Source organism: Muscardinus avellanarius (assembly GCF_963383645.1).
Source record: "Muscardinus avellanarius genome assembly, chromosome: 8".
Classification (NCBI taxonomy): Eukaryota; Metazoa; Chordata; class Mammalia; order Rodentia; family Gliridae; genus Muscardinus; species Muscardinus avellanarius.
The window spans coordinates 14,066,789-14,083,450 of record NC_137794.1 but is presented as its reverse complement, the minus strand read 5'-3'; the positions used below and the strand labels follow the sequence as shown (position 1 = coordinate 14,083,450).

Genomic DNA, 16,662 nt, shown 5'->3' with positions numbered 1-16,662 from the left:
TATAGCTCAGAGATAGAATGCCCCTGGGTTGCCCAGATCCACAAAAATAAATAAATAAATAAATGTGTGGCCAGCACGCAGTAACTTTAGCAAGACTCAGATTAAAAAATAAAAAATAAAAGTAAAATGGGAGTTGGGGGGTATAGCTCAGTAGTAGAGCACCCCTGGGTTCAACCCCTAGTGCCAAAAAAATAAACACACACACACACACACACACACACACACCCAAAACCTTACAAACTTCGTTTAGAAGTTATGGTTTAAAATATGGTTTCAGCACAGCAGTAATTCCACCAACATGCATTTGCCCTTTTTAGCTGAGGGAGTTTGCCAACTTCGACTTTGATGTCTGGCGCAAAAAATACATGCGGTGGATGAATCACAAGAAATCACGGGTGATGGACTTCTTCAGGAGAATCGATAAAGATCAGGACGGGAAGATCACCCGGCAGGAATTCATCGATGGGATCCTTTCCTCAAGTAAGTCCCAGGAGAGGTGACTGTAACTGCTATGATTTTCAAAGAAAATAGGCATAGTTTAAAAGTGCACATTTGTGAGGCTGACACAGGAGGATCACAGTTCAAAGACAGCCTCAGCTACTTAGTGAGGCCCTTTGCAACTCAGTGAGACCCTGTTTCAGAAAATAAAGACTAAAATATAGGGCTGGGGGTGTTGCTCAGAAGTAGAATGCCCCCTGGGTTCCATCCCCAGTACTGAAAACAAAACAAAAAAATGCAGGCCCAGCCAACTTGTTACTAATAAAACATTGCCTTTATTAGTATCTTTATTAGTATCACTGGAAAATCGCCACCCTTAAAAATAAGCATCTCCAGTAAAATGTACAGGTACAGTTACTAACTGTATGGCTATAGAAACTTTCCTTCATTTCATTCCACTAAACTGTGTCCTCGTTAACAAAATACAGCTAGTAATATTTAATTCTTAAGGTTTTTGTTTTGTTTCTCCTGGCATATATTAGGAAATCAATAAATGCAGGTTGCTTTTTTCTTGTAATTCGCATTCTGATCTAACATGTCATTAAGAAGACATTAGGACCCTTTTAAAAATTCTTAGGGTATCTGTCCCCATCTAGCTTGACAGTCCAGTTGTTTGTGTATGCTTTTCCTGAAACATGCTACTAGAAGTCATTCTTAACGTAAATTTCATCTACGTTATTCCTTAAGTAGAGTAGTAGTTGGACCTCATAAAATTACTGACATTAACCAGCTTCAGCCTACAGAAACAGCACTTCATGACTCACCCTAATAATTAAAGTTTACATCACCTAGATAGCTATTCATTTGCTGAAATGTAAATCCGTTTTTAAAGACGGATTTTAACATGTTTGATCACCCTGATAACCTAACCAGCCCCACCGAGATTAAATAGGAAGTTGAGAGTGTTTTGAAGTGGAATTAACAAATGTTCTTACGTACCATTTTTTTGTAAATTTCAGAGTTCCCCACCAGCCGCCTGGAGATGAGTGCAGTTGCTGACATCTTTGACAGAGACGGGGATGGGTACATCGACTACTATGAGTTTGTGGCAGCCCTTCACCCAAATAAAGACGCATATAAACCCATCACGGATGCCGACAAAATCGAAGATGAGGTACTCATTCTCCTTCCTCTGCGTACGGCAGCAAGCATTGTTCTGCAGGACCTGTGTGCGGTCCATGCAACCATTGTATTTCAACAGTTGTGTCCGAGTTTTAAGGGTTCCACTCTGAAGTGTTAACATTCAATGAATGTCTCATTGTTTCTTGACAGGTGACAAGGCAAGTAGCTAAGTGTAAATGTGCAAAACGATTTCAAGTTGAACAGATTGGTGATAACAAATACAGGGTAAGTTTTGCAAGAAACTTCACAGTTCCTTTAAAGGATATCAAATGAAGTCTGTGTACAATTTGATCTGCATTGTTTTCCAGGAATCCTAGTTTTTTCTTTTTTTTTTTTACATCATGTAAACATTTAATGGCATATGAAACTCCCAACTTTTATCGTCTTCAATTTTATAAAAATAGCTTGCATTTTAGTATTAGCATATCTTGGACTTTTACATTACTTTCAAGGAGGAAATTGTTCACGGTAAAGCACTCGCATCTCATATGGTCCATATTTTTGCTTCAGATTGCTTTGTAATATGTTTTATTATGATTAAAGGTAGCCGGGCGTGGTGGCGCATGCCTGTAATCCCAGCATTCGGGAGGCTGAGACCTGGAGGATCGCGGTTCGCGGACAGCCTCGGCTACTTAGTGGGGCTCTCTGCAACTCAGTGAGACCCGGTTTCAAAATAAGAATAAAAAACTGGGCAGGGGGTGTAGCTCGGAGGTCAAATGCCCCTGGGTTCCATCCCCAGACCCGCCAAAAAAAAAAAAAAAAAAAAAAAAAAAGATTAAAGGTAAGTTTCTAAATTTCAAATAACAAAGCTATTCCAAACCAGAACCATGATTAAAAAGGCTGATTTCCTTTTTTACAAATATGGAAAACAGGTGTTTTTTCCCACTTATGCAGTAATTTTTGCTTTTATCAAAATCTCAATCAATTTGGTACACTTTAAAAACAGAACAAGTGACTTCATCATCCTCTCTCTAATTTTTTTCCCCCTCTTTTTTGGAACATCTCTTATACGTAGTAGCTAGATAGGAAATGTGCTGAGTTTCCCTAGTTTAGTTTGTTACTTGCAAATAAACACTATTTTTCTATTTTATAGTATTTCACTATTTCATAAAAATGGTGAAAAACTATTTTTATATTGAAAAATGCTCATCTACATCTTTACATTTTTAACCTAAATTTAAAATCCTCAGATTTTAAAATCTGTAGAGAAATTTATCTGGTTATTTGCTTTGAAATCGGGAGAGCTGGGGACCTGCACATCTCTAAGCTAGGTACACTACCCAGGAGCCCAGCGCGTGAGAGTGTGTGTGTTCTGGAGTCATAGAAAGTTTCCTGTTGAACTAATTGTGTCTTTCTCCCATCTTTCATTTTTTTTTTTTTTTTTTATCAGTTCTTCCTGGGAAATCAGGTATAAACCAGTGGAATGTATTCTCAAGTTCCAAATAATCTTTTCCACTTTGATTCATAGTCCTTAAAGCTTGCAATGGCCAATCTTCCCGTGCTGCCCCCCCCCCCCCCCAGCTACTACAGTGTTGGTTGGCGTGGTGTTTCTGTACGCGCTATAGGGATCCTTGATCCAGGATTCCTTTTTGCCTTGTGTCTCAAATGAAGAGATTACTTTTAAGCGAACCAGATAATGACTAGTAGCTTAGCTACTGTGTTACAAGTGTGATATTCAATTCTCATTATTAATAATGCTATTAGCATGCATTTTATGCTAGTGCTCAGTGGAACACAAACTGAATTCTCCACACATCTCTGTGTCCAACTGTTTAGGATGTAAGATACACAGTAGCAGAGAAGCAAAAAAAAAAACAGGAGGAGACAGAGAAGATGCAGTTAGTAGGAAGTGTCCCTGGCCCTCAACCACAAGCAAAGGGGCCTCCCCAAACCAGCTGGCTGTTTTCTGTTCAAAGTTAGCGGTTTAGGGCTTTTCATCCTCTGAGCAGAAATAATAACTCTGGGAGTTTAAATGATGTCACTCACTCCTTTTCAGGAAAGTTACCACATGAAACTGACGTTTTATGACATCCTGGCAAAATGCATTGACATCTGGCAAAATGCACTGACATCTAAGTCAATAGAAACTGCTTAGTGGCACTGTAGCATGGTTAGAGTTTAAAAACCAAAGACAAGAGAGATTATGTTGCAACTTAAACATATTACATAAGAAGAGCTTTTTAATGAAATCTTAAGATCATTGCTGTGTATAGTACTTGACCAAATCGCATAAGATAGGACTCTGCCACTCCATTTTTAAACATTATATCTAAGTTTCAAATGATCTCTTACCCCATTTCTTCCCAGCAAATAATTTTTAAATAGAAATTTTTAGTTAGCTTAACAGATTTTTTTCTAATAAGTGTATTTGATTAACGCGCAATCAAGGTGCATATTTGTAGTGCACAGTATAGTAATCGACGCAGGCATACAATCTGTAATGATCGAATCAGGGTGAAATTTCCATTGGTTATAATATATCAAACGCTACTTTTCCATTCTTACTGTGTATGAGTCATCAAATGGGACAGCATATTTTACCTATGGAGAGAATAAGAGCTATATCCCCCTCAAAACATTGTCTTTACTGAAAGCACAATAAACCACATTTTGGTTTTTTTGAATGCCTTACACTTTGGCTTTAGGAGAAATTTTGAAGGCATCTGCGTTGTCTGGAGAATGACTTTTAAAAATTGAGAATTATTCATACTTAATGGAATTGAAATATCGTCTCTGTAAAAAATGCTTTTACATATGTCATGAAAACTTCTGTTTTGAACACAAGCATGGAATTATCTGGTTCCTTAAAGGTAATTTTCTTTAAACCCCCCCCCCCTCCTTTCCCTTTGCTTATTAGCAGCACCAGTATTTTTCTAACAAAATAAGTACATGTTTTGATTTTTAAATTTACATTTGAGGAATAGAGTCATTTATAGGAATGTTTAAGTCTCGGTGTTTAAAAAATCAGATTTAAAGCCAGGTGTGGTGGCGCACGCCTATAATCCCAGTACTTGGGAGGCTGAGACAGCAGGGTCACAGTTTCAGGCCATCCCCAGTGACTTTCTGCGACTCTCAGCAACTTAGTGGGACCCTGTTTCAAAACAAAAAGTAAAAACAGCTGGGGTTGTACCACAGAGGTAGAATATGGCCCTGGGTTCAAACCGTAGCACCATCCCCCCTCAAAAAAATAAATAAATAAATAGCAGATTTAGAATAGTGATTTACATAGGAGGTCTGGTGCAAAACAGCAGGAATTTCTGCTGGTGCAATTTATATGCTTTCCAAGCCCTTTTGAATTTTAGGGTCCAACCTAAGAGTTGGTCTGCTATGTTTTAGGGCTCTCATCCAGAAATCAAATGCTAAAATTTATTAAAAAGGAGCAGATTATTCCTACTTAAAGTTTTCTGTTTATCACAGTGAGCCTAGTCAAGTAGTCTAAGTCGCATTGTATGTATCTTTCTTGTTTTTTTTTTTTTAAGCTATTTATGTTTATTTGTCCATTTTGCTCTGTTACCTGCTAGGTTGGCAACCATAAAATTCAGTGTGGTTGGTTTTACTAAGTTGGACATGAACCTATTAGAAATGATTTAGAAGTGTAAAATCATTTCTCATAGGCTTTCACAACAAATAAACCTCTGGTCAGAACTGCCTGCAGTCCGGCATTTGTTCAGGACTTGCCAGACTTGTAGTGTGTCCGAGAGACTGGCAATTTACTGAAAGGGCAAGAGAAAGATGCCTGCTTGTGAGTGCCCCAGTTACGGCAACTGACAGCTGTGAGAAGAAACTCCTGTAGGTTTGAAAACTGCGTCAGTAATTTGTCAGTGGCTGTTCTAATATCGTGGTAATCTGAAGTGGCATATTCATTCAGCCCTTAAGAAACTGGTTTACCAGCTCATTAGAGCCGCAGACATTTTAGTTGATTGTGAAATTTGTATTAGTTATACTCATTTACTATTTGATTCTGCATGAGTTCAAACTTTCGTCAAACAAAATGAGTTTATGAAGATTTCTCCCAACAAATTCCAGTGGGAAATGGTTTTAATATAAGAGCTCATTTTTCATGAAGATGAATCAGAGTTTATTAAGTTTGCCTTACAACCGTCTTATTTCGTATAAGCCCTGGGCAGGCAGGCGATTGCTTACTTTTATGGCTGTGTTTAATTTCTAGAAATGATTTCCATTTACTAATAGGGAGCCTATCATAAGCAAGAAAAATAATTTTTAGAACGAAGCTTCAGTATTAAACTCGATATTCCTTGTGATCGTTTTCTCCATACTGTTTTCTTTTGGGCTAAACCAGCATGCAGCAGTCTAACGCAGATCATTACAAACCCTTTTTCTGAGATTTTACTAATCGCTGTGAACTAAGCAAGAAATCAAAGTCGATTGCTTACGCTAGCTACTGAAGACTGTGCTATGCCCTTTGCTTTTGAATTGTGTCTGACAATTAGAGGGTCTCTCTCTCTCTTCACCGCACAGTTTGGAGACTCCCAGCAGCTGCGTCTGGTCCGAATCCTGCGAAGTACAGTGATGGTTCGCGTTGGTGGTGGATGGATGGCCCTCGATGAGTTCTTGGTGAAGAACGATCCTTGCAGGGGTAAGGAGAGGCTCGTCAGGGTGACCGCACACGCGCGTTTGCCTTGCTTCCCAGCACCTAAAAATGTACTGCCATAACTGGGGCGCTGGTTCTAACAATGAATGTTTCACATTGGTCTGTCAGTTCCTGAGGAACTCGTGGCACTTGTGTAAACCGTGTTCTTCTCATTTATTTTATCTTCTTCTTCTTCCTTTTTTGCTACTTCTAGAATAAATATGAGAAAGGTTTGTTTTATGAAACCCTCTTGCCTGCAACTTTCAAAATGAACTCTTATGCTCACCAAGGAAAGGATTTTTTCTGTCATTAAATAGCAAGGTTAAGTGGTAAGAAAATTGAGATGAAGACAATGGAACGTACTAGACAGTAAGAGTTTAAGCATCAGAGCTCTTTAGCCAGGCGTGGTGGCACACCTGCGATCCCAGGACCAGCGATGTGAGACGGCCGCAGCAACTTAGCAAGGCCCTTGCAACTTGGTGACACCCTGTTTCAAAATAAAAAATAAAATAGGGCTTGGAGTGCAGCTTGAAGGTAGAATGCCTCTGGGTTCAATCCCCAGTACAAGAAAGAAAGAAAGAAAGAAAGAAAGGGAGAAAGAAAGGGAAGAAAGAAAGAAAAGGAAGGGAGGAGAGGGGGGAAATGAATGAAGGAAGGAAGGAAGGGAGGAAGGGATGGAGGGAGGGAGCCTCAAAACTTTTTATGAAATGAGGGAAAGGTGATGAAAGTAATACTTAACATTTTTATTTTTAATTTTATTTTATTTATATATTTATTTGTTTTGGTGGTACTGGGGTTCCTGGAAACCCATCTACCTCCAGGCTACACTCCCAGACCCATTTTTATATTTTTATTTGGAAACAGAGTCTCTTAAGCCAGCGCGGCTGACTTCGAACCTGCTTATCCTCCTGTCTCCGCCTCCGAAGCGTGGGGATTATAAGCGTGCGCCACCACACCCGGCAATACTTAACATTTTTAAATGGTAATGATCTACCAGGATATAGGAGGATCTCAGGGTTCCTGCCAGCCTCGGCAATTTAGAAAGGCCCTCCACAACTTAGTGACACCTTGTTTCAAAATAAAACCTAAAATTGGTCTGGGGTATAGCTCAGAGGTAGACTGCCCCTGGGTTCAATATCTAGCACCATAAAAATAATGATAATGAGGATTATGAACTGCTAACTGATTTCTTATGTCAAAGTTGCAGATTTGAATATTAATAATTTAAACATATATAATACTATAGTTTGCTCCATACTTACTGGCCTAAAAGTCCTAGGTCAGCTTGTAATTTTCCTCTTTTCAGATCCTACAGTCAGGTTTTGAGTTCTTAATTGTTGTACATTACAAATTAACATTCAATTGCAGTTTCTAACTATGTACCATCTAGCAGTACGCATATATTTTCTTACTTTGAAGAAAGAAACAGTGGAGATGTTATGATTTGATTTAATCTGTGAGCTTCTTGTAGGCTTTTTTAATGTCTGTGCCAGTGCTACGTAGTAGGCCTCCAAGTGTGAGGCCAGGATCCTCCCGGAGGGCCTCGGTTTCCATGCTGGGACCTGAATACACAGATTTATCAGAGTCAGCAGGTCTATCTGCCAAGGCCACCGTTGATTTTTAACAGTCATATGCAGTAGCTCTGCTCTCTGTTGGCTAATGATGTACCTAAAAGTAAAGTAAAATAAGAATAAAATCTCCCATTTTATTTTCTCAGTCATGTAACATATAACAATGGAGATATGTCCTGAGAAATGTATCATTAGGCTATTTCATTATTATGTACATACAGGGTATACTTATACAAATTTAGTCGGTATATCTTTCCAAACACCTTGGCTGCTCTATGGTGTGTGTATGTGTGTGTATGTAGCTTTAGTCAAGCTTTTAGATGCTTACAAAGTTAATAAACACGCATATAACACATATATACAAGCATATTTGTATGGTATATCCTGTTGCTCCGAGGGCCAGGACGAGCAAAACGACATAAGATCAGATTAATCACAGGAGAAACGAATGCAGTCCAGTCTGCACAAGATAGATGAGGGTGCAACTGGCATAGTATGACACACTACTTCACAGTGAATTCTTTACAAGTAGGATAGACTGCAGAATAACAGAATAGAGCATGGTTAACTGCATAAACAAATAGCACTATTATCGCTATCTATGCACTCGCTCTCACACTCCTGACAGTGCAGGAGGCTCGTGCGTGCCAGCATCCCCATGGACAGGTGAATAATGCGTGCACAGCACCAGAGTAGGGTGGCCGCCACCTCAACTAGGAGATAGGAAGTTTTCAGTTTTGTTCATCCTTTATCAAAACACATTACCTGATGCATGACTGCCTTTTGGAAGTAAGGCAGCCTGAGGTAAGATGCAGGTCTGCTCATGAAACAAAGTTAACAGAAGAGAATGTGTCCCATGCTGTTGGGTTGCTCCGGAAAGTTACTGCGACCGTGGCGGAGTCGCCCAGATGCCATTCTTTGTTGAGTCAGACCTTTGAGGGCTTCTTTTCCTAATGCAACTTCTCTTCTAAAATGTGTGCTAGAGGCTGGATCTGAGCACCTTTTGCATATTCAACTACTGTACTGTGTTTCTTCCTCTGCTAACAGTATTCTTTAACGTGACTGGTATCCTGTGTCATTTTTTCCAGTTCATCATCATGGGAGTAAAATGTTACGTTCGGAATCAAACTCTTCAATTACTACTACTCAGCCTACTATAGGTTGGCAACCCCTCTCTTGGCCTCTCCCCTCCCTCCTTTTCTCTTTCCTACTTTTACATTTCTTGCTGCAATCGTTTGTTTGATATAACATGCTTCACTCATTACGTATGGCTTAACCCATATCCAACTGAGCTGGGGCTTCCAAATTCAAATTCTGAAAATTTGACACGCCTCTCCGGTGTGCGGCGAATGCGGGCGTCCTGTGAGTGATGGGACATCTGCTGGCTTGGCTCATCGGTTCTGGAGCGTTCTCCATGTGCATACGTGTTTGTATGAGTGCCGCATCACTAACTCCCTTGCGATCCTTGGGTCTGGTGTTTGTTACTGCATGTTGGTAAAAAAAAACAAACAAAACAAAACAAAACAAAAAACAGTGTTTCAAGGCCTAAAATAAAAACACTAGCTACCTCATTTCGGTGAAAAATAAATCTGGAAGTTTCTCTGTTGTCATCGTGACTAACGAGCCATCTCTCATTCTGTGTAATTCTATTGGTTTAATTAATCCCATTGTGAAATACTGGCGTTCTCCCGACCTCAGTGGTACATGCAAGAGACACCGCCCCTGCCTCCTTGGCTCGTCTTCTCCGTGTGGTTAGAGGGTAACCATGTGGGCATCAGTAGCTGGTGGATTAACTCTATTTTTAGCATGAGCTTTCCATTTTCATGCTGACTCTTTCTTTTATAGTGGTTATTCTTGCTGATGTCTAGTGTTAAAATAAGCACACTTTTTTTCTTCCTCCCCAAACTCACTTGTACCCAAAAGGAATGCATTGTAAAGGAATGCATTTAACTTTTTGTTATGCTGAGTTGGAGTTGGCATGGCAAAAAGATGTTCTTGAAACTCCCGGCGTGATCTCTGGTGCCACACGGTCATATTTTGCGTAACAACTGAGCGCCTCTTCTTTTCCTTCCTTCTCGTGTGTTGTTGTTGTTGTTGTTGTTGTTGTTGTTGTTGTGTGTGTGTGTGTGTATGATCCAGCTAAAGGAAGGACCAACATGGAACTGCGTGAGAAGTTCATCCTAGCCGATGGTGCCAGTCAGGGGATGGCCGCCTTCCGACCCCGGGGCCGCCGGTCCCGGCCTTCGTCACGAGGCGCTTCACCCAACAGGTCTACGTCTGTGTCCAGCCAGGCTGCTCAGGCGGCCTCCCCGCAGGTCCCTGCTGCCAGCACACCCAAGGTAGGACTCCGCAGTAAAATCTCCTCCAGTGCAGTCAGTGTCCTGAGGATGCTCTGAACATTTTAGGTCCCGAGAATGTGCCCTTTCTCATAATATGGGAAAGTCAGGATTTTTTTGTTCGTTTGTTTTTAATTTAGGTTGTTGTCTAGGGGCCCATTCGGTGACTATCTACTTAGGGGCTTTATGATTTTTCAGATTGATTTAATTTTTCTTTTTAAAGCTTATTTTTTTTTTTTTGGTGTGAATGATTTGCCATCAGAGCTCTCCACTTGTTTTAATTAATTATTCTGACTGTGAAACGTGACTCTCTGCTATGAATTTCTCTTTCTGTGCTTTGTTTTTGATCTGCTGTCCTTTACATTTGATTTGCCATTGTTCCATACAGATTCTCCATCCTTTAACACGCAATTATGGTAAACCATGGTTGACAAACAGCAAAATGTCAACTCCCTGTAAGCCAGCAGAGTGCTCAGACTTGCCCGTGTCATCTGCAGAGGTATCGTAAGGCCCCGCGTCCCAGCCTTAACAGCCTTCTTTAACTCAAACTACCCCCCACTAACACGCTTCACCATCCCTTAAGATAGGTGCTTTTAATAATACCACACCCCTCTGTAGACACCCATAGAGTGAGTATCCGCCTAGAGGGTATGGAGTTTACAGAAAGGCCAGTGGCAGCTTGACACAGCCTCACTGCAGGCTCTGCGTCCCCTCCGTGTTTTTCTCACTCATACTCTTGGAAGAGTCAAATGCAGATTATATTCAGACCAAAGCAACATTTCCTTTAAAGCCGATGGAACGTTTTTGCTAGTAGACATAATTTAGGCAAGAAATGCAACCACCCCATCCCCGTAGACGGGAGTGAGAAGCAGTTTTTATCCTTTGGAAGAGAATCACCGCAAAGAATTTCAAGTGGTGCGCACACGCCTGCCAACCCAGGCTACTCAAGAGCTCTGGGCAGGGAATTGCAAGTGCAGGGTAGTCTCAGAAAAAAAAAAGGGGGAGGGGGAGGTCTCATCTGGGAATGTAGCTCATTGGTAGAACGCACAGTACAAGGCCTTGGGTTTAATCCTCAGTATTGAAAAAAAAAAGTAAGAGATGAGAGAGCGAGAGAAGGAAGGGAGGGAGTTTTACTGAGTTCCCCGTGGACATGGCCTTTCTGAATGTTATATTCATTTCTGCCCAGCAACACTGGGTGGGGGCGACATAGGCTGTTATCAGTGCAGGAGGTGGGAGGGTAGGATTAGACGTGCAGAAAGTTACCTGTCACTTTCAAAAGGTATCTTAGTATCTAAATCTCCATACAGCGTGGTATATGAGAAAAGGATATTGAAGGTCTATAAAACTTGCTGAGACAATTCATATATCAGGTCATTAGAAGTCATATAATCATATATAATTCATATGATAATTCATATATCACGCCATGCAATTAGAAATCAACCATTTATATGTTTTGAGAAACCTCTCTGTGAAGTAACAAATATAAGCAGGAAATAATCACATATTTGATTAAAATCACGGTAGTGAGGGTGAGTGGGATCCTGTAACATCTCTTGAAATGGAGGTAGTTCATCTTTAGGATTAAATATCACTTAAAGGCCAAGACCTTTGTATAAAAGTAATACAGTACCATTAAAAGGCCCTTTGTGCCTTCTTATCTGTTACTTGATCCTTGCATCAATAATAAGAGGTAGGCGGAGAAAAGTGTCTCTACTCATGATTCCATGGCGATCCCATTGCTGCCAAGTGGCAGAATCGGGACAGAAGCATCCCAGTCTGCTCTCCTCACTCCTTCCTCTTCCCTTCCCCAAGGCCCTGGCTTCCTCCCTCTTCCTCCCAGTGGGCCGCCTGCGCCATGGATCACATGCAGAGTCGTCCGCCGGTCACTACAGGTCTATCACAGCAAAAACCAAGGAAGGTTTAAAAAGAACCTCAAGTGACATGTTAACATTTGTTTTAGGAGTTTAGATCAAAGGTGTGTTAGCTCTAATACTTAAAAAGTAGAAATTCCCTAAAATTAATCATTTACACTAGTGCAAAATCTATGGTTCATTCCAAATAACCTCATAAAACAAAAAAGCAACCAAACAAAATAATAAGCGGCCACGGTAGAGTCTTGTCACAGATGAAAACAATCCAGGCGTTCTGAGAAGGACGGCTGGGCCGGAGGCTCCTGCTGGCTCGCGCTTGTCAGCGGAGCTTCCTCGCTCGGGCTTTAACTAGATCAGCACCGTCAGATCTGAGGCAGGTCACTTCTTTGCTTGGGCCCTCATTTTTCACATTTTTTAAAAGTTGGTGATTAGGGTGTATGCATTTCGAGTCACCACCCCCCATGCCATTTTGGCATGGGGCTGTATTTCTATTTTCTGTATTTCTATCTTTTAATAAACTTATTTAAATCTTCCCCCAAAAAAGTTGGTGATTAGGTGAGTGTGAAGATTCGTTGTGGTTATGTGTGTAAAAATATTTTGAAATCTTGAGCATTCTCTGCATAGAAATTATATATAAATGCTACACTCTGGTATATGTATGGCATACATATGCAGATGAGTAGTAGGGATATTATATTAAAATTCATAAATTCAACTGTGATGTATCAAAATGTCCTACAAATGCTTTATTAAGCATTTAAAACTATCTTTTAAGCCAGGCATGGTGGTGCACACCTGTAATCCCAGTACTTGAGAGGGTGAGACAGGAGGATCGCAGGTTCTTGGATAGCCTCAGCAACCTAGCAGGACTCTCAGAAATCTAGTGAGACCCTATTTCAAAACAAAAAAATTAAAAAGAGCTGGGGATATAGCTTGGAGGTATATCTGTGTTCAGTCACCAGCAACATTCACGCCACACACACACACACACACACACACACACACACACACACACACTAAGCTTTAAGGGGAAAGCAATTATTTTAAAATATACACATAATTTATATAGAATTACTTTCTTCAAATGGCTCTTTAGCTCTTTGTTTCTTGGGGAATATGACGTCCCTTATACTGAAGAAATTTATTTTTGAAACTTGGGCAAATTTTTTTGAAATGCTGTCAGAACCTGAGAAATTGCAGTGCTTTTAGATTGATCATAAAATTGTATAATTGCTTTGGATATTCTCTACACATTCCTATAAGAATTTTGAAAGAATGATCTCCAGATGCTGCCTGTGAATCTTCTACGTGAGGACCATAGAAAGTGATAGAGCCGAGAAGCGATACATCGAGCTAGCAAACACGCTCTTCTTTTTGCACCTAGGTTGGCTCATTTAAGCAGTGGTGACCGCGGCACTCTTTATTTACTCAGCATTCTGTTTATTTCTGCCTGCTTGGCTAACCGAGGTGGCAGCCACACAATATCCAAGCACAGTATTCAGAATAACATTCAGAGCCCCCTCCCCTTCGCTACCCACCGTCACCATCCTCTTGGGACTAACAGTCTTGACTTCCTAATACTCACTGACAGTCTGGAGCGTATTACCATCCTCACACTTGTCTTGCTTTCCTGGCTTTCGCTTCTATGTTCATTTGGGGACCTCCTTTTTTCTTATTTTTTCCTTTGCCATGAATTTGTTTTCTTTAGAAGGTTTCCTTTGAACTCTGGGTGTCAATAAAAAAAATTGGGGGAGGAAAGCGAGGAAGAGTCCCCGGCCTTGTTTAACTGAGGAGTCACCACCTTCTGATCCTGAAGAGGCCCTGAATCCGTCTCCATCCATTTATAAAGAAATGGTGTCCTGGAATGTCCCGGAACCTGAGCCACAGCTGACACTTCTTTCCCCTGTTGAATGCAGGGAACACCGATACAAGGAAGCAAGCTACGACTTCCGGGGTACCTATCAGGGAAAGGCTTCCACTCGGGAGAGGAGAGCGGCTTGATCACCACGGCAGCCGCCAGGGTCCGCACACAGTTTGCTGGTGAGTGTGAGAGTGGCGGGTCTCTATGGCATCTGCCGTATGATGATCTGATGATCATAATCCCCTTCCTTTTTAACTGGGGATTTCTTTCTTTCTTTCTTTTTTCTTTTTTTTATTTTTGGTACCAAGGATTGAACTCGGGGATTCTACCTTTTAGCTACACCCCCCAGCCCTTTTTATTTTTTTATTTTAAAACATGGTCTCACGCCGGGCGTGGTGGCGCACGCTTGTAATCCCCGCGCTTGGGAGGCAGAGAAATGTAAAAATAGGTCTGGGAGTGTAGCCCGGAGGTAGAAGGGCTTCCAGGAACCCCAGTACCACCCAAAAAAATAAAAAAATAAAAAATAAAACATGGTCTCACTCAGTTGCTGAGGCTAGCCTCGAACTTGCGATCCTCCTGTCTCAAGCTCCCAAGTTAGTAGGGTTACAGGCATGTACCACTGAGCCCAGCTGGTAAATAAATTTGGAGTTGGCAATACTATAGTGTTTTGAAATAACATGTGGTGCCACTCCTCAACAAAGGTGTATGGAAGCAAGGGACTAAGAAATCCCTTTGGGAGAGTACCAAAGAAAGAGGGGAGAACGCCCGCTGTCCAGAAGAAAACAACAGGGACAACACGAGCAGCCCCGTCCCCCTTTACCCTGGAAAACTCAACTTTTCTGCCTGCTCAGAGATCGCACAGGACTTTCTGGTCCGGCCGGCTGGGGAAACGCAGCCATACTGAAACTTTCATCAATGCCTCTCGCCTTTCTTTCTACCTTCGAGCCCCATGACCAGCCCTATTTTTTATTCTTTATTTTGAAACAGAGTCTCACTGAATTGCAGAGGGCCTCACTAAGTAGCAGAGGCTGTCCGCGAACTGCGATCCTCCGGTCTCAGCCTCCCGAATGCTGGGATTTCAAGCGTGCGCCACCACGCCCGGCTTCTTTCACGTTTCTTCACAGGATAGCGAAGCCCGAATTCGGAGCTCAGCCAGCGTGAAACTTCTTAATCGGTTCAATCTTCTCTTAAATTCCCACATTCTTTGAGTTCCTTATCCACCCCAGAGTCTGCCTACTCCGTGGGCGCTGGCTCCATGCGCTAACTGTAGAAAGTGTAATCTCAAGCCGGGTGAGGTGGCGCACACCTAGAATCCCAGTATTTGGGAGGCTGAGAGACAGGAGGATTGTTGCTTCCCGACCAGCATGTGGTAACAACAAACAAAAAGAAGTAAAAAGAACTTGAGTTATATCTCAGATGTCAAACATCCCAGGGGTTCAGTCCCGAGTACCACACAAAAAGAAAAGAAAGAAAAAATAATCTCAAGTACTAGGTATATTTCTTAATGTCTGTTTGCAATAAACAGAATCCTATTTTAAGTGGGATAAACACAAGCTCATGCTTGTATGTAAACCCATTTTTTGCTGTATTTTATATACGCACTTAAGCTTGCATGATAGGAAAAGGCCCTGAGTCCAGAGTTTTTTCCTGAGTGCCTACGAGGTGTCAGGAGAGTCGCTGCAGAAGGACCCTTAGTCGACCCATGTCGGCTTTCTCCCCTCAGATTCCAAGAAGACTCCCAGCCGCCCCGGAAGCCGAGCTGGAAGCAAAGCTGGTAGTAGGGCCAGCAGCCGCCGAGGCAGCGACGCATCAGACTTTGACATTTCAGAAATTCAGTCCGTGTGCTCTGACGTGGAGACTGTCCCCCAGACACACAGACCCACGCCCCGAGCCGCTGCTCGGCCATCCGCAGCCAAGCCTTCCAAGATCCCCACGCCCCAGAGGAAATCTCCTGCCAGCAAGTTGGACAAGTCCTCCAAGAGATAGTGCCCTTGGTTCACCAAGGTCCTTCCTTGTGCATTTATTATTTAAGTTGGAACGATGTAAAATATGATGTAGAAATTATTTGTGAAATATTGCAAGAGGTGAGTTTAAAATCCTGCAGATGGCCTTATCTGTGTATTTGTCTTTTTATTTGATCTGTATCATTTTTGGTCAGATATTCTGGGGTTAAAGTCACATCATATGTGATGGGGAAGAAAAAGTTTAACATAAACTAACATTTCTGCACTGTGATGTGTGGGGCAGACACTAGAATCAGTTACCGTACCTACAGGTAAGTCCACATCCTCTCAACCGCAGGACTGCATCCAGAGCTAACATTAGGGGAACCTCACGACATGTTCTCTAAGGAAATTCTGAACAGCCAAAAGACACACACTGGGGATATATTTTGAGATGCTTTAAACAGGAGCTAAAAAGTGGAGGGCAGAAAGACAGATGTGTCCACACATCTGTACACAGTTCTTCCAGCAGTGTCTGGCAGATGACTCACGGAGGTTACTCGAGCACTTGCCAGTACCACGATACTCCAGGACCTTGCAGTATTTCTGTGCCACGCTTTAAACGTGGCCAGAGGCATCTTGGATATTAGACCTCTTATATCGTAAGACTATAATTATAATTATAAAGTGCATTCATATAAATGTGAGGTTTTCTTTCGCTTGAGTGGACAGTAGCACCTGTATCATTGAACTCATTTTGTAACAAAGCAGTTTTGCTCGCAAGAAGCTACGAAATAAAACACGTCCCTTAACTACACCGCTATGGAATTAATTTTTTTTTTTCCCCAGGGAAAATTGGTGTATTT

The 16,662-nt window shown here is 41.6% G+C and overlaps 1 protein-coding gene across 10 annotated transcripts in view; it reads left to right on the top strand.

The window, feature by feature from the left end:
* Positions 1 to 15,839, top strand: part of DST (dystonin) — a gene marked incomplete at both ends in the record, with an annotated part of 523,923 nt that extends 508,084 nt beyond the window's left edge. For 5 of the 10 annotated variants that reach the window (XM_080699914.1, XM_080699912.1, XM_080699911.1 and 2 more), the window contains 9 exons: positions 318 to 480; positions 1,458 to 1,612; positions 1,771 to 1,845; positions 3,011 to 3,028; positions 6,100 to 6,217; positions 9,922 to 10,121; positions 10,507 to 10,617; positions 13,909 to 14,032; positions 15,577 to 15,839. In XM_080699914.1, coding sequence (XP_080556040.1) covers positions 318 to 480; positions 1,458 to 1,612; positions 1,771 to 1,845; positions 3,011 to 3,028; positions 6,100 to 6,217; positions 9,922 to 10,121; positions 10,507 to 10,617; positions 13,909 to 14,032; positions 15,577 to 15,839 — 1,227 coding nt within the window. Of the gene's footprint in view, positions 1 to 317; positions 481 to 1,457; positions 1,613 to 1,770; positions 1,846 to 3,010; positions 3,029 to 6,099; positions 6,218 to 8,870; positions 8,943 to 9,921; positions 10,122 to 10,506; positions 10,618 to 13,908; positions 14,033 to 15,576 lie in introns of all 10 variants that reach the window. The other 5 variants (XM_080699918.1, XM_080699917.1, XM_080699913.1 and 2 more) reach the window with 3 other exon arrangements.
* Between the last annotated feature and the right edge of the window lie 823 nt (positions 15,840 to 16,662).